Here is a 24,090-nt window from a genome sequence, read left to right as displayed (position 1 = left end):
TGCCTTGAGTGTGCTGCACTCTACCTCTGAGCTACACCCTGAAGTTGTCTGGGGTCTTACACGGTGCACGTGCTGTTAGTGTTGTGGCTTTTCTTTGCAGTGTTCTATCAAGTTAGGGCACCAGACTGCCAGCAAGTCCGCCCTTTCCAGAGGTTCAGGGAACATTGTGGCAGAGGTGGTGTTACCGTCTAGGGCTGCTGGGTTTTTGTCTCTGTTCACAAAAGAATTGGAGAACAGGACACAGCACGCAAGAAGTAGGTTTATTGCAAAAGGGACAGAGACTTCTCTGGAGAGAAGGGGCCAACGAGCTAGGAATCCAGTGAGGGAGTTTAGGCCTGTTCTTTTCATGGTCTCTGGAATTTCCTCCTCTCCTTATCTCCTCCCACGTCCACACTAGTGGGGGCTGTTATTGACTGGCACACCCTCTGTCCATACGTTTTAGTTTTCTATTGGATCCCCTGCTTAGGAGCACGAGTACAGAAGTGTCTACATGATTGGATCCCCTGCTGGTGTCTGCGAGCACTTTCGTCAGGAAGTTGACCTCAGAAGGCCCTCTCCGTGCTCCTTTGTTCTGGCCCTGCCCCAGCCTCCTCACTCGCCATCTTGCCCTGGCTGCCCAGGCCCTTCTACATCCCCCTCAGTGGGAGTATGAGGTCATGAGAGCCAGTCAGAGGGGTGGACTGCAGGCCTTCCTCCAGTTCCCCGTCCTTGTTTTCTGTGTCCTAACTCAAAAAAAAAACAGAGTGCCTTGACAGCTCTGTGACCTGGTTGGCTGCATCTCTCCCACAGGCTTGCGCCCTAGCCTGGTCCTTGAACTTCCCAGGCCCTCCTAATAAGACTTCAGGATGATTCCAGAAACACTGAAAGAAACTGATTGGCCTTGAGTCCAGTTCCTTACCCCTTCCTAGAACTCCATCCCTCCCTTACCCCAGGGGACATACATATGTAGGTAGGATGCCCTTCTCATGCTGACCTCAGGAGGACTCTGTAAGTTCCCCCAATAGATTCTCCCACCAGCTGCCCTGGACTTCAGTGCTTCCTGCTCTGGGACCCCAGCAGGCCCCATCTTGGGCCAGTTTGTGGCACTCCCTTGTGGGAGCTCTCCTGCCTATGCTTTTGCAGTATCTATAGCTTTGGGTTCCATGGGACAAAACAAATCATAAGGGGACAAATGTAGATCAAAGTTTTTTTTTTTTAATTTTTTTTTTTTGTAGATGGACACAATACCTTTTATTTATTTTCACATGGTGCTCAGGATTGAACCCAGTGCCTCGCGCACACTAGGCAAAGCACTGTACCACGGAGCTGCAGCCCTGATCAAAGGTTCTTAACATTTTTGGTTCATGGATTCCTTTGGCAGTCTGGTGAAGTCTATAGATCCACTCTTAAAATAGTACTTCAAAATGCATGAAGTAAATTATGTAGGATTACAAAGGAAGCCAATTGTATTGATAAATGGTTATAAAAATTCATTAAAAATTTGTGATCCAGTTGATTGGTGTCCTGTTGTAACAAATGACTACAAGTGTAGTGGCTTAAAACACACACACACACACACACACACACACACACACACACACACACACACAATTTATATCTTCCTGCTGGAGAGGCCAGAAAGTCCAAAGTCAGTTTTCCCAAGTTATGATCAAGGTATTGGCAGCACCGTGTGCCTTCTGAAGGCGTAGCAAAGAACCTGTCCTTCATCCTTTCCAGCTTCTAGAAGCTGTGTCCCTTAGCTGCGGCCCTTCCTTTCATTGTCAAAGCTAGTAGCACGGCACCTTCAGGTGTCTCCCTCCTCTGATCTCTGCTTGCGGTAGCTAATGGCCTCTCTTATCTCTGACCCACCTGCTTCCCACGTGATTGTATTGGGGCCACTTGGAGAATCCATCTCTCTAAAACACAACAAACCAGGATAGGAGAAAAGGATTTTTTAAAAAGCAAAAGTTAATTAACAATTGATTTTAAAGGCACAGGCAGGTTTATTTAGAAAGTAGATACACATTCAAGGAGAATTCGGGTCCTCTCCACAGAGAGAGACAGCCAGCCAAATCTTAAAAGGAACAGCATACAGTCGGCACAAGCTCTTCAGTTTGGTCCTCAGTTCTTTGACATACCCTGGGACACAAGTTTCCTTGCTTGCCCTACCAGACACACCAGTGGTATTTAAACTACTCCAGAACTTAGACAAGGAAAAAAAAAAAAGTCCTTGATTCTATCAATGAAGTTGGCATAATGTTACAATTAAACCTTAATAAATCAGCATTAGAAAGAGAAAACCTCAGATCAAATACACTTAAAATATTTCCTAAAACTTTAACATGAAAATTGGCAGATAGATTCCAGCAACATACTTGAATTAAACACCATAATCAAAGGAGGTTTACTCCAGAAATACAAGGATGATTTAATTTTAGAAAATCTTTCATTATAGTCCATTGTATTAAAAGATCAAAAAAGGAGAAAGGGCCTGATCACTTAAAGAGATGCTGAAAAGATACCTGATAAAATCAAACTGCTCTGAACATTTGCAGCTTTGCTCATACAAAAGAGAACTCCCTAAAATAAGAGGAGAGTACTGAAAACCAGACAAGGAAGCACACAAAATAGTTCTTTTTAATTTTTCCCTTTTGCTCCCCCACCAGGTGAAACATTAGCTTAGTGAATTATGGGCCATTTCCATACTTACATGAGATGTGTGGTTTTGGACCAACACAAGGTTGGTCTGTTGAAACCCAGAACTTTGAGGGGTGACTTTCTCACCGAGAAAGGTGAGACCAGAAAATGGCACCCACAAGGAGGAGGACGAAGCTCATTGACCCCCTGCTTGGATTAAAAAAAAAGTTTCCACTGACATGATGCCGCAGGGCTGGGTCTCCTTTGGCACGGGATTGGGATTTGGACTACCTGCAGGGTCCAAAAACTTCCAAGCTGAGAAATAACCATCAAAATTGTCCCAGACTTGGTGTCATCTATGGAGCCCTTAGTATAAATCTATGCAAACCTGCACCGAAAGGGTAGTCTCATAACCGCTGGGCTAGAAATCCACATGGGATGGTAAGAACATGCTAAAGTTGAGTTTACAGGCCAGTGCAGTGGCACACACCTGTAATTCCAACAACGTGGGAGGCTGAGGTGGGAGGATCACAAGTTTAAGGCCAGCTTCAACAACTTAGTGAGACCTTGTCTCAAAATAAATAAAGTTAGGGCTGGGGCTGTAGCTCAGTGGTAGAGCATTTGCCTAGCATGTGTGAGGTGCTGGGTTGGATTCTCAGCACCACATATAAATAAATATAAAGGTCCACTGACAACTAAAAAAATTTTTTTTAAAAATAAAAAATTAAAGGACTAGGGATGTAGCTTGGTGACAAAGTGCCACTGTGTTCATTAATCCCCAGTGTCAAAAATAAATAAATACAGAAAAAGATGAGCCTAATATAAAGAAGATTAAAGACAGACAAATGCTGACATTTAGAAAAACACACTATAAAAAGAGGCCATTCAGAGTTTTAAAAGGACCAAACAGAATTTCTGCAAACAAAAGATGCAGTTTGGGCCTTAAAAACTGAGCAGGCAAGTTACATAAATTAGAAATAGTTGAAGAGAGTTACATGAACTAGAAGATAAACCTGAGGAAAATACTCAGAATGCATCAGAGATAAAGAAGAAATGCATGGACAAAAGATCCATCACATCTTCCATCAAATCTTTCATCAAACAGATTTTTGAGCTTTTCTGTGCCATAGATTCCTTTTTAGAATTATTTATGCATTTATTTAGAGGTACTGGGGATTGAATCTAGGGTTGTTTTACCACACAGCTACCTACATCCATGGTCCTTCCTAAGATTTTTAAATTTTGAGACAGGGTCTCACTAAGCTGTGGAGGCTGGCCTCAAACATGTGATCCTCCTGCCTCAGCCTCTGGAGTGCTGGGATTACAGGCAAGCAACATATAATGCCTGGTGCAGAATTATATTTTTATAAATAATAAAATAAACATAAGACTATGAAAAAAACAATTATGGTGAAGGTCCTATTATCAGTATGCTCCAAAATCAATCTATTTGAAGTACAAGTTATATACAATATATTCATTTTGAGTTTGGTCTGATGAGCTTTGACAACTATGTATAACCATGTAATTTCTACTAATCAAAGTTCCTGGACCCTTCTCATTCACCCCTAGAAGAGTCCCCACCAGGAAATTTTGATTTGCTTTGTCACCATATATTAGGGATATTTGTAACATCCTATTCATACAAGAACCAGGTGAGGTGGAATACCATGGCTTCTATAATTTTGGACCCAGAGACCTAGTATCTCCTGTGAGTACTCATTTTCTGATAGTCTTGAGTTTTCCAGATAATCATGCCATCTGCAAATAATGGTAATTTTACCTGTTGCTTTCCAGATTGTGCTCAAATTTCCTTCCACTTTTTAGCTGCCTTGACTTTTATCCTTGGGACAATATTAAATAATAGTGACCATGGTCAATGTCCTTTTTTTCCCTAATGGAAATAATTTTGTTTTCCAGTAACGCATGAAACTTGCCTTGGGTTTGCAGCGTGTGTGTGTGTGTGTGTGTGTGTGTGTGTGTGTGTGTGTCAGAGAGAGAGAGAGAGAGAGAGAGAGAGAGAGAGAGAGGTGTACCTCTGTATTTTAGGGATTTTTCTTTTCTGTAAGCAAAGCTGTGCATTAATAATTATCTGGTTGGATTCAAAAGTCCCACAAGGTTGAAAAGAAGTTTTTATTATGAACCAAAATTATCCAGTTTGGAGCCAGACACAGAACAAACCATGACAGGCCCACACACTTGGGCTGAGGAAATTTCTTTCTGATAAAAAGCAAGTCGAGGCTCCATTTTTATACCAAAGGATGGTGAGTATGGCCAAAAGTTTGTAGAGAGATGGAGCTCTTTTCAGCTTGAAGTTGACTGGCCTTTTTAAAATTTAGGTCAATAAAATATGGCCCATGGGACTCTGGGTGACTTCCACGGCTGCCCTCAGGAGATCTAGCTCATGCTGTCCCTTCTTGGGGAACAGTCCTTGGAGTTGCCACTCCAAGAGGAAGCCCAAGCAGCCTTGTGGAGGAGGTGCACGTGCAGGAGTGCCAAGGCCCCCACTAGGGGGCAGCACCATGCTTTAGCCAAGTGAGCAAGAACACTTTGGAACTTTTGGTCACACCAGGGCTTGAACCAATACCACCCAGAGCAAAACATAACAGAAGCAGTGGGTGAAATAACTCGGGACCCCCTTTCTCCCTCACTCCACCTGATGGCTTCCCCCTCAGTGGCCACTGGCATCTTGGTTTTCTCTATAGTGTGCTAGAGAGGCAGGAGTGTGCCCTTTGGTGTCCGACATACCTGGGTTTTATTCTAAACTTTCCACTTTCTGACTCAGCGAGCTGCCAGAATTTCCCAAGTGGCTGGGAAATTTCCACCATCCAAGACTCTCCGTCCCCTTCTCCCAGACAGCCCATAGCAGTTATTGGTCCAAATGCACAACAAAGGCTTTCCTGCCCGATGGTCTGACTTTAGGCAGAGAAGGCTGGTTTGCACAGCACGGTCGTTTCACTCATGTGGCTTTGAGACTCCAGTGGTTTGGAGAGGTGTGGACAGATTTGCAAGACTGCACACTCCCTTCCAGCCCAGCCTCTTGCTGTCCCGCTAGCCCAAAGGCCTTCACTGAACCTTAACATGTCTTCAGGTGGTCGTCCCCACAGCTGTGGAAGAGCTGTCCCCAACCTGCCCACAATTCTCTGAGTTCCCTCCTCACTTGGGCAACATGTGCCTACCAGGCCGGAAGCTCTCTCAGCCTCACCCACCCGGGTGGCCCATTGCTTCCTCCCAACCTTGGGCATTGGCTTGCTGGGGCCCCTGCCAGCCCCACGTGTGGGATCTCCAAGCAGACCCTTTCTGTCCACAAGTCCTTGGCCAGCTTGCAGGGGGGAAGGAGAGCTCCCCTGCCCTCCTCCAGGGCCACCTACATGTTTTCCTGTGCATTGTCCATAGAGGTGGCTGGTCACCTCAGTATACATCAGCTGCCTGGAAATGGAACCTGAGCCATGAGGCCAAGTCCCTCTGCCACAATACTTGCCAGACTCATTTCAGAGGGCTAGAGAGAACCCAGACTGGAATCACCTGTGGTTGTCAACCAGCTCCTTCCTCAGGTCTGGAAGAGTGGGTGGTATGAGGAAGCTGGTCAGGGAGAGAAGGGAAAGGGCCATTTTAATGAAGGGTAAACCAAGGCCCAGACGTGCTGAAAACCAGCCCCAGGTGATGGGACAGGTCAGCACCAGGAGCTGGAGACTAAATCGGCACTCAACCTGAGGCCTTGGCAAATCTCCCTCCCCTAAGTCCAGGTCTCTGGGTCTGAGGTGCAGAGGTGGCCCCAGCCCTCACCTTGGCCCCCACAGGCTGAGCACAGGTGGAACCCAAATCACTTGGTCTCCCTGGCACAGACCCAGGGTCTGGGCGAGCTGCAGTCCAGAGCCACAAGTTGGCCTTCCTCCAGGGCCCCGCAGCCGAGATCTGGGTTGTCCTCATCATTCTCTGGAAGCCTGGGAAGGGTGAGGGGAAAGAGGGAGGTGCTCAGGATACGAGGCCCCCTGGCCTGCACAGGCCCACCCCGCCATGTGCCCAGTCCCTCCGCTGGTCCAGACACTCTGTAAGTCACTGCACAGAGGCAGGGGGCTGTCTGGAGAGGACATGAGGATGTCCCCTAAGTCAGCTGTGTGGTGCTGGTGAACCACTGAGCTGCAGACCTCAATCTGTAACACGGAGTGACAGTCCTGCTTGGGTGAACACACTGGGGGACCCACATGAGGGGTGGAGAAAACCAGTGCCAGGGTCCTGGGCATGGGGTGGGGCGTAAGGAGGATCCTGAGCAGGAGGGGGAGGAAGCCCTCGGTCACTCACGGCTCGGGGGCCAAGGGGGCCCCATCAATCCAGTGCCAGCCCTGGGGGTCTCGCCGGGCCCCTACCCAGGAACGCCTGTTGACCAGGTGTCTGCTCAGGAAGTCCTGGGGAGGAAAGCAGACTGTCACTCTTCTCTGGCGTGGCCTGCGGGGCATTTGCTTCCGCCAGGATCCCCCAGGATCTCAGCCAGCCCACGCGCTGCCTGCAGGAATACCATGGTGGTGAAGGTTGAGCTGGATGCCTGGGTTGCCGGCCCTGTGCTGAGGCCTGGGGACTGGAAATGAGGGCATCCCATCTCCACCCTCAAGGGGATGTGAACTACAGTCACCACCAAGCAATGCGCCAAGAGTACAGAGTGGGCAGAAACAAAATTGCTCAGAGAGGAGGAGGCCGGCGTCAGGTTGGGAGGCTCCGCAGAAGGTCCAGGTAACAGCCATAGCCTGATGGGGCGGGAGGCATGGGCTGGCGATGGATTAGGCCCAAGGAGGCCACGGAGCAGATTGCTGCGACCAGAGCATAAATTACCTTGTACAGGTTCAGGGCAAGAGCGGTTAGGTCACTTAAAAAAACGGTGAGAAGGAAGGCCATGGAGGAAGAGGGGTATAGCACATGAAATGAGCGAGCTGAGTCAGCTGGGCACAGTGGTCCATGCCTGTAATCCCAGGGTCTTGAGAGGCTGAGGCAGGAGGATTGCAAATTCAAGGCCAGCCTCAGCCACTTTTAGCAAGATCACTGTCTCAAAATAAACAATAAAAATGGCTGGAGATATAACTTGGTGATAGGGCACCCTGGGTTCTATCAGTACTGCAAAACACACAAAACAAAAAACAGAATCAAAATTGTGGCATGACTATAACAATAAAAATGTGTACATGACATAGTCACGCAAAGAATCAGAGAAGCGGAAATGAGTATGTTAGTTAATAGAGGTGAGCTTTCCTTTTCTCTTGTCCTTGATGCATTATTAAACAGTGAATTAAAGCAAAAAAGGATAATGTTTAAAAAAAAACGAATATGAGTTTTTTTAACTGAGAAAAAAGTTTGTCCCAGGTGAGGACGTGGGGGTGGGGGCAGTGATGGTGGCACAGCCACAGCAGCGTCCTCCTGGAACGGAAGTCGGTGTGGCATAACACATGAGCAGCAGTGCCACCCCTGTGGCTCAGGTGGGTGACTCCACTTTGAGGAGCAAACCAAGAATAAAACGGAGACAAAGAACGTATTCGAAGGCAACACAGTGCTATCTACACCAAAAAGGAAAAAAAAGAAAAGAAAAGAAACCGCAGGTGCCCAGAAATCAGGACACAATTAGGCGATTATGAGTCGTCAACATGAGGGAGAGTCACAGTGCTGAACTGCTAACAGGACACCATGCCTGGGGGGCGCGGGGGAGCAGGGGCTGAGGGCGCAGCTCGGTCACAGAGCACTCGCCTGGCATGTGGGAGGCCCTGGTTTCCATCCACAGCACCATAAAACAGTCAAACAGAAGCCAGGTACCCAGTACCCCAGTGACTCCCGACCCTGAGGCAGGATTGCAAGTTCAAAGCCAGCCTCAGCAACTTAGCAAGACCCTGTCTCAAAATTTAAAAATAAAATAAAAAGGGCTGGGGCTGGGGCTCAGTGGTTAAGTGCCCCGGGTTCAATTCTCAGTGCCGAAAAGAAATGAATGAATGAATGAATGAGTGAATGAAACAGACCATACTAACAGACACACACCACTTAGGGCACTGTCCAGAGGCATATACTCACACTCATGAAGACTAGAAGTGGCCTAGTGTGACTCAGTTTAAGCACCTGAGTGACAGTTGTCCCCTTGGTGCTGCCACACTTCGAGTCTCAGGTTAGATCACTTCCTGTAGGGACACCAGGCTGACCTTCAAGGTGAGCTACCTTCAGAGTGTGCTCTGCTCCATTTTAATGGCTTGCTTATTTGCCAGCCTCATATTAGACAGTGAACTTGGTGAGAACCGGGAGCCTGTCTGTCTTACTGTTGTATGAGACCCAGCACACAGTAGGGCAGCTCAGCAAAACCGCCTCCCTGTGTTCACTGTCAACAATCAGCAGGGGCCACAGGTCACAAAGGCTATCAGGCCACTATGAGCCCCCCAGGGGTCAGTGCAAAGCCATCTTCCACCCCTTGGGGCTGGCCAGCACCAGCTGGTCATCAGCCAGGAGGGGAGCCAAAAGCAACTTCCAGGCTGAAGGTTCTAACCTTGCCCTTTAACCCCAAAGACCAGACTCCATGTGACAATGGGGAGCAGCCAGTGTCAGATCAGATAAAAGAGCTGCAGCCTCGGCTGCTCATTTCCTCTTCTGCTGGACTCCAGAGGCTGGGGATTGTGGGCAGGGACCCTGGAGAGGGCAAGGGCCCTGGCTGCACTGTGGTGTGAGTTGGGGCTGAGCAGTCCCAAAGCTTCTCCCTGCCTATTCACAGATCCACCAACTTCAGCCACTCACACTGTCCTCCTGGGTGGGAGAAGCAACTGTCCATTTGGGAAGCACGCCAGGGCTTGGTTGGTGCCTCTCCCAGGGCTCAGACTGGGGCCATTATTGTGCAGAGAACTCTGGTGCCAGGCTGCCTCGTCTTCAAAGTGCAGTCCCATGACTTGCAAGCCAGGTGACCTTGGGCAAGGTATCCAGCCTTTCGGAGCAGCAAGGTCCCCTGTAACCATGGGGATGCTGTGCTATGAGGTTGAACATGTAAATCTAAAGGCACATAGTACATACTCATTAAACACCCTTGCAGCCATGAAATCTGTCCTTGTGGTGGGAGGGCAAAACTTCGTCCCTGCCTCCAACAAATGTACCTTATTTGAAGTTTATAGTCACCCACGGGGGATCCTGCCCTGTTTTTTGTCCAAGTCCCAAACCATCTGGTTCTCCTCCCTTCCTCATTTTGCCGCCTGGGGAGACCTGTTCCCACCCCCTCCACTCCAACTCTTTTTCCTTGCTGTTCTGAGTCCTGTTTTCATTGTTAGCAAAGATTATGGTGCAGGAAAGGCATTGTCCTGAGTCAGAAATAAATTCCAGGAACCTGTGAGTAATGATGGCTTAAAGAACTGTACTCCCGAAGGTTGGACAGGTCCCGGGCCTCCAGGGCCTTGAGTTGCAGCTTCTCCAATTTTGGCCACAAATGTGGAGAGTGGGAATATGATCCTGAGCAGAATGGACTTGAAATCTGATGACTTACAGCTTTTTTTTGGTTTTCTTTTTTTATTTTTACAGAGATTCATATCTTAAAATGAAGATAAATCATCGGCGATGCCTTCTTATACTTCTTTTAAAATAGAAAAGTTACCATTTTAACCCTTTGTGTGTGTGTGTGTGTGTGTGATGCTGGAGATTGTACCCAGGGGCATGTGCATGCTAGACACACTCTACCGCTGGACCTGTCTCCTGGCCCCCATTTTAATCATGTTTTTTTTGGGAGGTGGTACCAGGGATTGAACTCAGGGTTAATCACGGAGCCACATCCTCAGTCCTTTTTGTATTTATTTAGAGACAGGGTCTCGCCAAGTTGCTTAAGCCCTCGCTAAGTTGCTGAGGCTGGCTTTGAACTCAGGATCCTCCTGCCTCAGGCTCCTGAGCTGCTGGGATTGTGCGTGTGTGTGTTGGGAGAAATTCTAGTTCTTGGCTCGCAGCAGTTTATGTCTCAAGTGTGTAAACTTGCAGAGAGGAGCATTCCCTTCTGGCCACCTAGGAAAGTAAACAACTACCCCAAATTGACCTAGTGTTACCAAGGGAACCTGGTGGTCTGATCCCCTGTGGCCTGTTGTGATTGGGCAAGAAACCTATAAAATGTATGGCTATTCCCGCAAGAAACAAGTTTGCAGGCTGCTTGCCACAAGCTTGCTTTCACCCAACTCCCGGAGTCTGGGGTCTTGCCTCCGCGGCCCTTGCCTGAGCCTGAGCTAGCCCGGCACCCCTACAGGTGTGTGCCACCGTACCTGACTTTTTTTTTTTTTTTTTTTTTTTGTGGTGCTGGGGATTGAACCCAGGGTCTTGGACATGTGAGGCAAGCACTCTACCAACTGAGCCATATCCCCAGCCCTGTACCTGGCCGTTTTAATCATGTTTAAGTGTACAGCCCAGTTGCACTAAGTACAATCACACGACTGTGCAGCCACCCCACTGGTCATCTCCAGACTTTCTTATCCTCCTAAACTGAAGCTCTTCACCCACTAGACCCTGACTTTCCATTCTGCCTTGCCCTGGCTCCTGGCAGCCACCCTTCACTTTCTGTCTTCAGAGCTCGCCGTGTAGTATGCACAGATATTATTCAAATGTTCAAGACTACTGAGTTTCCTTAATTCTGAGATGAGTACATCTGCATGGTTTAATCCTTCTGAAAATTGAGACATGGCTTCCATTTGGTGTCACTGCTGACCTGGCGTCCTCCCTCCCCCGCCCTGCAGAACACCTGCCATCAAGCCACAGGTGAGCGAGCGAGCGAATGAGCGATGGCACAGGCAGCACTGCATTTTCTCCTTTTTTCTGACTCTGAGCACAGTCGGTTCTTAGGGAAGGCGAACTCTTTAGCCTGCAGCTGTGCGGACCCCCGACAGCCTGCTGTGTCCCTGGGGTTTGTGCACCCACTTACGCTGTTCTCCTGCCACACACACCTCCCAGAGGTTCTGGAACTTGGAAGGATCCCAGATTGTTAACTGCCTGGATCGTGAATCTTAGCTTCAGTCTTTTTGCAGGGAAGGAGTTTATCTGGAGTCTGTTTTCTGCATATTTACTTGTGCTTCAAATGATTGATCCTGTAAACTCAAATCTCAAGCTGTTTTGATCTCCCCCATTGCAGATCCACCAGTAGGAGCCTGGTTCAGTCAAGGTCCAAGGTCATTCTGGGTAGAACCTGCCTGATAGGAGGCTGCGGGGAAGAGGCCCTGCTTTACTGGCTTCCTGGTGGCACCTGCAGCACTCAATGGGTCTGTTTTAGGAGACAGAAAAAATATGCTGAGCTGCTAAATCCCCACTGGCTTGGCCCAGCACCCATTCCAGATAACCATAGGGACCTACTTTGGGACCCCACATTCCCACTGGCCTTCGTTTTGCAGATGCAACCAGCCTGGGACAGTTTGTCTACACAGACTGTTTTTACCTAAACTCTAATTATTGGCCTGGCTCAGGCCCTGGGCAGAAACTGCCATGCTAAGCTCCTTTGGCCTAGTGGGTTTCCTTTCCTCTAGCATCTTCCTCCAATCCCAGCAGGTTTTATTTGTAGAATTCTTACAAAATAGGTTTTTGTTTGTTTTTTGTACTGGGTATTGAACCCAGGGGCACTTTACCACTGAACCACATCCCCAGTCCTTTTATTTTTTATTTCGAGACAGGGTTTCACTAGGTTGCTTAGGGCCTTACTAAATTGCTGAGGCTGGCCTAGAACTTGTAATCCTCCTGCCTCAGCCTCTCGAGTCCCTGGGATTACAGGTGTGTCCACCATGCCTGGCTAGAAAACAAAGCTTTAAAGAAGAAGATAAAATTAGTCATAATCTACCTCCTGGTGGTGACCACTATTAAAATATTAGTATATTTTTAAATCTTCTTTTCAGTCTTTTTCCTATGCATATCCTATTTACCATATTAAGATCATGTAGGGAGCAGAAAAAAATTTCAAAAACACTACAATTAAGATCCACAATTGGGCTGGGGTTATAGCTCAGTTGGTAAAGTGCTTGCCTTGCAAGCACAGGGCCCTGGATTCGATCCCCAGCACCGCAAAAAAAATAAATAAATAAATAAAGATCCACAATAAAGGGCTGGGGATATAGCTTAGCTGGTAGAGGGCTTGCCTGGCATGCACAAGGCCCTGCACCAAAAGCAAACAACAAAAAAAAGATCCACAATAGGCCGGGTGCAGGGGCGCATGCCTATAATCCCAGCAGCTCGGGAGGCTGAGGCAGGAGGCTCAAGTTCAAAGCCAGCCTCAGCAAAGGCGAGGCACTAAGCAACTCAGTGAGACCATCTGTAAATAAAATACAAGATAGGGCTGGGGAAGTGGCTCAATGGTCGAGTGCTCCTGAGTTCAATCCCCAGGGGCCCCCCCCTCAAAAAAAAGGATCCACAATAAAACAAGATATTGCATCCATGAAACAGGAAGAGAACATCATAAAAATGGAAACATCTAGGGGCTGGGCTTGTAGGTCAGCGGTACAGAGCATGCATAGCATGCGTGAGGCACTCGGTTCAATCCTCAGCGCCACATAAAGATAAATAAAATAAAGGCATGTGTCCATCTACAACTAAAAAATTTAAAAAACAGAAACAAAATGGGAACATTTGAAGGACCAAAAAAAGTCTTAAAATTGGAAATAAGGCAGCAGAAACAAAAAGGAAGGAAAAAAACCTATAATGGAATGTTACTGTTAAATTTCGGAACACCAAGAGGAGGGAAGATTCTGAAATGTTTCAAAGAAGAAAAACAAACCGAGTTACATACAAAGGACTAGGGATCAGAGTGGGTTGAGCTTCTTAGTCACAAGACTAAGAGCTGGAAACAGCAAGGCCTGCGTCCTTCCACGAGAAGACCACTTCCAACATGGATTTCCAGACCCACCAAATTATCAACCGAATGAGAAGTTAGAATTAAAGTATCTTTTACCTCTTATGCACTTTTCCAACCCCCTAGGACGTTTATGGATTGTATGCTCCACCAGGAAAAGGTGGATATGGGATTTATTTATTCATTTATTTTTGCAGGCTAGGGATGGAACCCAGGGCCTCCGGCATGCTGGGCAAGTGCTCTACCACTGAGCTACACCTCCAGCCCAAAGATCTGGGATTTAGAACCAGAGGATCCTACACAGGGAAGAGGCAGAAGTCATACATACAGAGAATGCAGGTGAACAGAGGTTCCAAGACAATGGTTCCAAGTAGGCTGAGAACCAGATTGGAGCAGGGAACGGAAGAGTCCAGGAGGCCGTCTGGTCAAGTCTCACCAACCCTTTTTAAAGCTTTGTTTTCTGGCAGGCTCATGCTGCCTCACCTACCTCGACCTTCGGGTCACATCCTCCTGTTACACACTCTCAGTGCTGTGCACCTTCCCGTCTTGGCACAGGCCCGTGTCCAACCCAAACCTCCACACCAGGCAGACATCTGCCTCACTCACTGCTCTCTCCGCCTCGTGAAGGGGGAGCTTGTTGATTCCAGCTCATCACTGAGGCCCCAGGGCCAAGCACAGAGCAGGTGCTCAGGGAATATTCATTAAAGCATTGACTGAAGGAATGCTACATTTTCACCTGCCCTCGGTCAAGAAAGGTCGAGCCAAGGATTGTTAGGAATGTAAAATGGCAGCTTCTGTGGGAAATAATAAGACAGTTCCTCAAAAAATTAACATAGAACTACCATATGATCCAGCAATTCCACTGCTGAGCATAAACCCCAAAGAACTGAAATGGTGTCTTGAAGGAGTGAGGAGCATTATTCACAATAGCCAGGAGGAAACCCAAGTGTTCACTGACAAACGAATAAGCAAAGTGTGGAGTATACATACAATGGAACGTTATTCAGACTTGAAAAGTTAGAAATGCTGACCCATTCTGTGACATGGATGAAGGCTAGGACAGTATGCTAAGCAAAACAAGCCAGTCGCCAAAAGACAGACACTGGATTAGTCAAACTCAGAGACAGAAAATGCAATGGTGGTTACCTTGCCAGGGGCTGAGGAGGGGACATGAAGAGGTGTGTTTCCATGTACTAGATGAAGAATTTGGGGGAGGTATGGTGGAGATAGTGGCATCATTAAGACTGTATTTAATACTAGTGAACTGTACACTTAGAATGGTTAAGGTAGTAAATTTGGTTATGTGTATTCTAACACAATTAAAAAAATAGAAAAATATTAAGCCAAGGACTAGATCCAGTTTATTGGTCTGGTTGTAGCCCTTCTCAAACCCACTGACTGGACACTAAGCAGCAAATATTTCCTCCTCCCCCTCCCCCAAGGGATGGACTAAACGACCCTGCCCCTTTGATCCTGGCCTTAGCCACGCTATTGCTTTGGTCAATGGAACGTTCAGAGCTAGGTCATGAGCGGCGGTGGCCTTTTTAAATGACGCTTGCAGTTGCCTTATTTCTCGTACTTCCGCCATTTTTCTTATAAGAAGTTTCTCTCGGGGGAAGGATGAGACTCATAGGGCAAACACAAACCCAACTTGCAACCCGAGACCTGACGTGTGGTGCCGCTGCATGTCTCTACTCCTCTGGGCCTTGGTGACTTCTGTGATGTAGAAGGACTCTATCTACAGATTCTTTCTGGTGCTAGGGTTCTGGGATCTGGGATGATAGGCACATCCCTCTCTGGGTCGCCCATCTCACCTGGGTGTGGCTCAGCAGGGGCAGGGTGGCATGGTGGGCCAAGCAGAAAGCCCGGCTGGCCTCCCAGTCCTGTGCTTCCGAAGAGAGGTAGTAACAGTGCTCCTCCGACCACATCCAGCCCTGCGGGCACGGCCGGCACCTGGCTCCTGCAAGCAAGAGACGCTGGTGAGTCCCAGGGTAACTATGAAGAATGAAACGTGTACACCGGGAAGAGAACACCTGGCCATGACCTTGACTGAGGGGAGAATCTAGAGGGCCGGAGCTCGTAAATCCTGGGGTGGCAAGTGGGGTGAGCGGGGCCCAAGGAAGGCTGCACAGTCTGTGAAGTATACAAAGTCCCCCAGAAGGACTCATCACCCATCAGGGTACAAGCCATGTCCGTGAGAAGATAGGGAATGCTTTTCTTATCCCTGCTCTTGTCTTCATGCTGCGTCTCCCCGTGGAACGTCTCATTCTAATTCTCTGTAAGGGATGGAGACTGCCCTGGAGTCCGAGCAGAGGGGAGCAGGGACACCGTACGTACCCGCTCTAGAGGCCAGGGCCACAATGGCCACCGTGGAGCCCGCCAGGAGCACCGCCATGACTGCCAGGGCCCAGCGCAGAGACTTCATGTACATAGGCAGCCCTGGGGGTGGGGCAAGCAGAAGAGATGTGAGGCGACACCGCCAACCGCAGCCCCCCCAGAACCTCGCCAACTCGTGACACCAGTGTCAGGGCCTCCTTGGCCCAAACCCAGCTTAGGTGACTGGGGGGAAAGATGCCAGAAGATGTTCTTTTCGCAAATCATTAGAAGATGTAAGATTCTATAAAAGAGAGGGAACGGATGAGGTCAACAGCCGTTTATCCAGCACAGCGCATTCGACCCAAGAACAAGCACCCCACATAACTGGGCCAAGCCCCGCGCCCACAGAGGACACGGCACCCTCGGAGGACACTGCCAACGGAGAGGAACAGGGCTCGACTGGAGTTCCCAGGCCTTGGCGCAAGGCCTGGCTCCATGGGTCCCTCACCCAAATCTGTCACCTCCTCACTCCCTCTAGGGGACAGAAGCTGAGTCTCAGCACGGAAGGCAGCGCAGCAGGAGGCGTGGCAGGTGGCAAGAGCAGCACAGCGAGGGCGCAGAGGCATGGCATACCCTGAAGTGCTACTGCCCCGTTAAAGGAGTAACTGGGGAAGCCAGAGGGGGACCTTGAGGGTACAGGATCACTGCTGAATCACAGCCCTGGATCTGGACACCCACGCCCCTTCCAAGGAGCTGAGCACTCCTGAATTTGGGCTCTCTCAGGACACAGCTTGAAATCGACGTAGCAAGACGAGAGTTCTCCTCTCCCAGAGCCTCTGCTGCAAGGGCCCTAGCAGTCACTCGAGCCTCAGCAAGGAGGACCAGCCATTGTCACATCTCCCACAGTCTGAAAACAGGCCGAGGTGATTCTGCAGAGGTATTTTACCATTCTGCATTAGAACCCACGTGTAGACGCAGCACGTACAGATGGACACACCGCCAAGGTATTTAATACATCATCATTCATCTCTAAAGGCATAGGCACTTTTGAAATCCCTGTGTTTTCATTTGCTTTGGAAAAAAAACCGGCTTCAGAGGTCAGAAAAGGAAGGGTATCATATTGCTACATGAAAAGTTGACAGTGAAGACCTGTCACCTTGTTTTGTTTTAGTTTTTGAACTGGGGATTGAACCCAGGGATGCTTAATCACTGAGCCACATCCCCAGCCATTTTTACTTTTTATTTTGAGGCAGGGTCATATTAAGTTGCTAAGGCTAGCTTTGAATCTGAGATCCTCCTGCCTCAGCCTCTAGAACTGCTGGGATTATAGGCATGCACCACTGCGTCCAGCAATTTTTCTTTTCCTTTTTAATTCTGGAAATTGAACCCAGACCCTTGAGCATGTTAAATATGCACTTTAGCACTGAGCTACACCCTTAGTCCTGCATTTAAAACAAGAATAATGAAAAGCCATGCATACAATTTGCTTCTTTAAGGGATCTGACCCACCTTTCCACCAACACATCAACAAATAAACAAGATAAGTTATGCCATATCATAGAATAGTATTCAGCCCTAAAAAAGAAAGGAAGTACTGATACTTGCTACAACATGGATAAACCTTGAAAACATTAAGGGAAAGAAGTCAGACACAAAAGGATACATATTACTTTAGTCCATTCATATGAAAGGTCCAGACAAAGTCTAGATTGGTGGGGTCTGGCCTGTGGGGTGAGGGTTGAAGAGTGGTTTCTTTGGGGATGATGAAAAGAATCTTAAAGTTGACTGTGGTGATGGTTGTGCAATTTTGAGAATATACTACAAACCATTGAACTTTAGATTGGTGAATTTTATGATATGAACTACCTCTCAATAAAGCTCTACTTAAACAAGGAAGAATCTGGAAATGCTTGCTCTAAAAGCTACACATAAAAAGGGAGTCTTAAAAAAAAAAGGAAGTTTTAAAATAATAAAAGCAGAACAAAAAAGCTTGGAGAAGACAAGGAAAATAAATCAACCAATCACCTAGGTAACTAATTATTGTGGCTGAACACTACATTTAGCTCTGACCTTTGTAGAAAACAAAGGGGTAAAGAAATTCAGTAGGTGACAAGCTTCTCCCACACCAGGAAGGAGGACCCACATCATTCCAAGCTGCCCCCTGCAGAGCCAAAGCATATGTCCCAAACCCGCCCTTCTTCAGAAAGCAATTCTTGATTTTTTTTTTTTTTAAGGTACTGGGGATTGAACTCAGGGGCACTTGACCACTGAGCCACACCCCCAGTTGTATTTTGTATTTTATTTAGAGACAGGGTCTCACTGAGTTGCTTAGCACCTCACTTTTTGCTGAGGCTGGTTTTGAACTCACCATCCTCCTGCCTCAGCCTCCTGAGCCACTGCGATCACAGGTGTGCATCACTACGCCTGGCCAGAAAGCAATTCTTTTTTTTTTTTTAACATTAAAAAAAAAAATATATATATATATATATTTATATTTATATTTTAGTTGTAGTTGGACGCAATTCCTTTATTTATTTTTATGTGGTCCTGAGGATTGAACCCAGTACCTCGCACATGCTAGGCGAGTGCTCTACCACTGAGCCACAACCCCAGTCCAGAAAGCAATTCTTAACACAAACTCACCTTCCTTGCAACAAAAACACAGATGAAGCTAAATGCTCTTGAATGTATTTTCTCCCTTCTCCCAATCCTGGAACTTCTCGGCTTTAAATCTAATTCTGCTTGATTTCCAATCAATACTTCCTGATGGCCAAGGGACTCAGGATGGTCCCATGAGAGAACAATCACAATATGACCATAACGATGTGTGTCTCTTCCTCTCTAGCACCTTCCCGCAGGCCCATTCTCTAGTTTCCAACTGATTTTGATTGCTGATTCAGTTGAGGACTAACACCTCTGCATCCTTTCTCACGGTTGTTCCCACCTGCATCTTCTACATTTGACACACCATCCTCTTCCACCTAGTAACACACCATGACTGGGGACCCAGGTCTTATGGAATTCAAGTTTATTCAATTTGGGGCCATCTTTGTTGCTTTATTTATGTATTTATTTATGGCACTGAAGACTAAACCTAGAGGAGCTTAACCCCTAAGCCACATCCCCAGCCCTTTTTATTTTTTATTTTGAGACACAGTCTTGCTAAGTTCCTGAGGCTGGTCTCGAACTTTCAATCCTCCTGTCTCAGCCTCTCAAGTCACTGGGATTACAGGCATGTGCCACCAGGCCCAGCTGACAGCCATCTTTAAATATTATACAAACTTCCAAATACTAAGGGGCCCAAAGGGGTCATGCCAGTGAGACAGATGCCTGCTTTTCGTCATGGACTTTGGGTAAGCGTCTGCTTTTCTCCACCTGGGGACATCAGTGTCCTCCTGTCTCGATTTCCTCCGTGCACTGAACACAGAGCACATTCTTGCTTCCTGTCGCCGTCACCTCTGGAGTTCCTTATGCTGTTCCACTTCTTTGGAACACCCCTCATCCCTGCCACCTCTGCTCCCTTATCAACTCCGACAGTCTCTACCCCTCTCGGCTACACCCAGACTGCCTTGTGCTTTTGCTGTATGAAAATTTTCCCCCTGCCTGGATGAGGGACTTCATGTCCTCCTCCCCTTGATATGCCAAGTCCATGACAACCACTGAGATCAAACTCCCTCTCCTCTTTCCCCAGAGAGGGCCAGGGACTAAGAAGTTCTGCCATGAACTGATGCCCTGAGCAGACACTGTGGTGCTAGGAGTTGGAGACCCAGGGCCAGCCTGCCTGCCACCCTGCATGACCCCAAGGGAATACTTACAAGAAGGCGACCCTAAGCTGAATGAAGAATGCTGCTTTGGGAAGCTCAAGGACCCCTGAGAGTATGCAATTGGTATACTTAAGCTGGCCTTGGGGCATAGAAGGTGACTCCAAACCAAGAAGGAAGGATATTCGTTATCTGAAAATCTAGCTCTTTCTTCACTTTGAGGCTTTGCAAACTCTCCTCTCTCCTGCCAGCTGCCTGCAGGCTAAGGGCTGCCAATCAGAATACCAGAGTGTGTGGTCCCTCTGCTTACACCTGAACAGTTCCTTTGGGACACCTGCCAAATAAGTGAGGGATGAGACCAAGTAGTGACATCCCCAACCCTCTTAAGGGTGACTGTTCCCTCTTAAGTTCATGAGGGAATGAGCAGCGGCCGGGTTGGGGCATCACCACACAGCTTGGGTAAGTCATGGAGCCTTGCCCTGGTTTATCCTTCTTGTTGAGGTCACCAGTTTGCTCCCACAGGCAGAAACCACTCAGCAGAACTCCGCATCCAAGAAGAATCCTGCAGACTAAGCTTCAGCCCTGCACTGGGCAACCCAGGGTTCGTTAACCCCACGTTTCCCAGAAAACAAAACCGAAGCACCAGGAATGGCATCTACTTGGCAGTATGTTCTGTCTGGCACCTCACCCTGCCATTCACTCTGTTTCACACCTCTCTGGTTATTGGGTTAGTCCCCTGACCACTGTCTGGGGTAACTCCTCCTAATCATCCGGCCCAGAATCTGCCTCTTCCATTAAGCCTCGCTCCACATTCGACACTACTGGATGCACTCTTCCATAAACTCCCTCTTTTCTCTCTGTGCCTGATTTCCCTTCTATACATCCACTCCCCCATCTCTGTGGCTAGCTCCACTTCCCTTAAATGACACTTCTGCTGGGAGGTGGCTAAGGCATTTTCTCATTTATTTCCCCAACACCTCTTCCAGTGTTCATTGTGGAAGGATACACAATCCGTTACCTAGTTACCAGAAACATGGGAGACATCTCGACTCACCCCCTTAGCCTTACCTTCACCTGCTCACTGGTCTAGCCTGTGAATTCAGCCTCTCCAGCTCTCCCTCCTGCCCCTGCCATAGATCAAACCTCATCACCTTTGGTTGAATCACTGCTATTACCTCCTAACTGCTTCCCCTCCCTCAATCTCATCCCTGCCCCAGCCTTCCTCCATAATGCTATCAGAGCTCACTTTCAGTGTGTGTGTGTGTGTGTGTGTGTGTGTGTGTGTGTGTGTTGAGGGGGGCATGGTTACTGGGTATGGAACCCAGGGCCTTGAATAGGCTAGACAGGCCTATACCACTAAGCTACATCCCCAACCCGATCAGAGCTCATTTTCTAGAAAAAAAATCCAACCATGTCACTTCTCACTGGCTCTTCACTTCCCTATCAGTCACAGCTTTTTTTAAAGAATCTGAAAGAAAGTTATAGACTAATATTATTGTAGACAGAATAATGCCTTCCCAAAGATGTCCATGTCCTTATCCCTGGAACCTGTGAATATGTTGGGTTACATGACAAAGGGAGATCAAGATCGATAATCAACTAACCTAAAGAAAGGGAGATTGTCCTGGGTTATCTGGGTGAGCCCAATGTGATCATGAGGGTCCTTATAAATGGAAGAGGGAGGCAGAAGAATGTCTGAGTCAGAGAGGTGGCAACAGGAGAAGGATTTGGCCTAACACAGCTGGATTTGAATATAGAGAGGTATAGAGAGGGCCCTGAGTGAAAGACATGCTGGCCCCTAGAAGCTGTAAAAGCAAGGAAAGAGAATCTCCCCTGGAGCCCCCTGAAGGGAACATGGCCCTGCCAGCGCCTTGACTTTAGACTGGTCAGCTTGCATCAGACTTCCCACCTACAGAACTGTAAGCAAATAAATTTGTCATTTAAAGTCACTAAGTACATGAAAATTTGTTACAACAGCAACAGAAAACAGTATTCCTTCATGTAGAAAATATGCTCATATCAAAGGCTGCAAAAGCTCCTGAGTGAATCAAGTCTGGAACCCTTCTCATATTTGAGAACACCAGAACCCCTTGGGATTTGGTGCCTGACTAGCTGCCTCCTCCTCTCTCTATCTCAGATCTTTAGGGCTTTCAGCAGGTTGCCTGCTGGGCAGGGCTCTAACCCCTTAGGCAGGTATTCCTGCAGGTCTGGCCCTAGAAGGGGCCCCTCCCATCTCAGCTCCCCAGACAACTGGCGACTGCTTCAGCAAAGCTTGCTGGTGCCAGGTTCACCACCACTCCCCGACGGTTCCTTATCCAGGGTTGTTTACATCAATCCCGGGCTGTTCCCATTTTTGTGCCAAGCTCTCCTCACCTCCACAAAAACACACAGGCCCACACCCTAGCAGTCTGGTCCGTGGTCCCCACTCAGTACGTGCTGAATGGATGAGAGGGGGCCCACGCTCCTCAATATGGTGGACAGAAAAGAGCCTGTACCTTGGAGGTCCATCCACCTCAGGGTAGTGGGCTTCGGGCCGGGCTGGAACGTGTTCCTGCCCTGGCCACCACCACCCCCCTCACCACGTGATCCTGAATCACTTCCCTTCATCCGAAACTCCTACCACCTCTCCTGGAAGATGGTGCTTTTGCACACTATGAAGGAATGCGAAAGTTCTCCGGGGGTGGGGAGGGATAGTGGTTTTATTCTTTTACCGCCAACATTTTGATTTACATTTAGGTAGACCAAAATGTCATTAATTTTAAGGCAGAGGGACCAGATGGGGTCGCGACATCAGGACTGCCTTCCGAGCGCACAAGTCCCTCCATTGCAGTGTTCTGGTGCGCGCGCGTCTCACCGACCCCTACCTGGCGCCAGGGAGCACTTACCTATGAGTGTGATTGCCCGGGGCAGTTTTTTGCCATCTATCCCAGCGCGCTGCAGCAGCGCTGCATCCTCCCTTTCCAGTCCTCGCTCCTGGCAGCGGCAACGGCACGTTGGAGAGCCCGGGGAGCCCGGGGAGCCCGAGCGCCCTCCGGCTGCGTTGTCTTGGCCCTCCACGTGGTGGTCACGCTCGGTCTGGGCTGCTGCCAGCGGCGAGCAGCGGCCTAACGTGCCTCCCGGAGACGAAGCTCGCTGCAGGGTGCAGGAGCGGCGGGAGAAGGCAGGCGACTCCGGGACCGGCACTGTGAGGAAGCGCGTGGAGGGCGCCGGGGAGGGCGCGCGACTGCCGGTGGCCGCGCCCACCGACTTCACGCGCACGTCCACCTGCAGTTCCATCGGCGCCCAAGTGCCGGGCGTCTGCTCGCCAGGGGCGGACCAGGGCAACAACTCGGGTCCTGCTGCCTCGCCGTCCGGGGGCTGTTCGGCCGAGGAGGGGCCCGGCGACGGCGGCTCCCGGCTGGCTGACCCCAGGCGGCGGAAGGCACCGTAGCCCAGGCTGAGTGGCGGCACCCTCAGGGGCCCGGGGCGAGGGGGAGGCAGCTTCCTCCCGTCTGGGAGGTCCTGGCCCGCGCCCGCCGCCTCCTTCACGGCCCGGGTCGGTCTCGGGCTGCTTTCGGGACGCTCGGCCTGTTGCGCCTCCACCGGGACCTGCGGCTGATCTAGCCCCGGGATCTGGCTTCCCGAGAGCTCCTTTGGGATGTCAGCCTCGGCTTGACCTCCTCCCGAGGCCTCCTGCGTCCACTCCATCCTGCCCTCGGAGCCACCCGGAGAGGCAGAGCGGACCGCACCTGGGCCCAGGTAGAAAGAGCTTTGCCCCCCTTGGGTGGGGATTGGTCGGGTCGCGAAGCTGAAGTCGTCGGCCACGCCCCTCTCATAAGGACCTCGCTGTGATTGGCTGTGACTAAGTTCTGTTGGCCCCGCTCCTTCAGGACACCCGCCTCGCCTCTGCAGTTTAGGGAACTGGGAGGAGCGCGGGGCCGGGCCCACAGGGCAGGGCGGACTCTTCAGAAAGGGCCGCCGCGGCGTGTGGGAGGGAACCCTGCGCCGCGCCCGGTTCCTCCAGCGTCTTTGTCTCGTGCTCCACCCACTTCCCCCTCCGGCCCTCGGCCACACTGTTGATTTTCAGTTACTGCCTGGGCGGGGAACCAGTAGCCCATCAGGATCCCGAGACCTCAGGAAAATCCGTGAGCCCAAGGAAAAATGGGCGGCCGGCGGAACAGTGGCAGAAAGTCACTGGCTGTCCCCACATGTAGGGGGAGGAAAGGGCGCCAAGCTTGAGTATATTCCCTCTGTCTGCAGTCGGGGGCACAGCAGCTCTGGAGGCTGGCTAAGCGCCAGCAGCCCCCACCAGCTTGGCGAGGCAGACTGATCAGAAGGCAGGCTTTAAAAATACAGGTTTCGTGACTGGGGAACGTAACTCAGTAATAAAGCACTTGTCTAGCATCTGCGAGGCCCAAGGTCCCCGGCGCCACAAACAGAAACCAGATTTTGGGCTGGGCCCCTGCCAGACCTACTGAATCATGCCTACTGATGAGGCCTCTGGTATTTTTAACAAAAGTCCAAGTCCCAAGGTTGGCAGATAAATACAGGCCACTCAGTTAAATTTGAATTTCAGATAAATAAAGGATGGTTTTCAGTATAAATAGGTTC

General features: G+C 49.2%; 1 protein-coding gene across 2 annotated transcripts; it reads right to left on the bottom strand.

Moving 5' to 3' along the window:
- Positions 1-23,379, bottom strand: KLRG2 (killer cell lectin like receptor G2). Of its 2 annotated transcripts, XM_079150130.1 has the most exons (6): positions 22,386-23,374; positions 15,761-15,862; positions 15,238-15,383; positions 6,919-7,022; positions 6,403-6,560; positions 1-6,198 (listed from the first exon to the last, which is right to left on the bottom strand). In XM_079150130.1, the coding sequence occupies exons 1-5, from the start codon at positions 23,185-23,187 to the stop codon at positions 6,440-6,442; spliced, it is 1,275 nt and encodes a 424-aa protein (XP_079006256.1). In that variant the 5' UTR covers positions 23,188-23,374; the 3' UTR covers positions 1-6,198; positions 6,403-6,439. The 2 variants fall into 2 exon arrangements, with proteins under 2 accessions (XP_079006256.1, XP_079006257.1); XM_079150131.1 differs by lacking the exons at positions 1-6,198; positions 6,919-7,022 and having other exon boundaries at positions 6,409-6,560; positions 22,386-23,379.
- Positions 23,380-24,090: the final 711 nt, after the last annotated feature.

The sequence above is a fragment of the Sciurus vulgaris genome (assembly GCF_902686455.1).
Source record: "Sciurus vulgaris genome assembly, chromosome: 8".
In the NCBI taxonomy this organism is placed as follows: domain Eukaryota; kingdom Metazoa; phylum Chordata; class Mammalia; order Rodentia; family Sciuridae; genus Sciurus; species Sciurus vulgaris.
Note: the sequence above shows the minus strand (reverse complement) of the source record. Positions and strands in the feature narration are given on the sequence as shown.

Bases quoted from the DNA above. Each gene is read 5' to 3' on its own strand.
- KLRG2 (XM_079150130.1), bottom strand. From the start codon at position 23,187: ATGGAGTGGACGCAGGAGGCCTCGGGAGGAGGTCAAGCCGAGGCTGAC. The intron at 7,023-15,237 runs GTGAGATGGGCG...TTTCCTCCCCAG, and splicing joins CCCTGCTGAGCCACACCCAG to GACTTCCTGAGCAGACACCT. The intron at 6,561-6,918 runs GTGAGTGACCGA...CACCCTTCCCAG, and splicing joins GCCCCCTTGGCCCCCGAGCC to GCTTCCAGAGAATGATGAGG.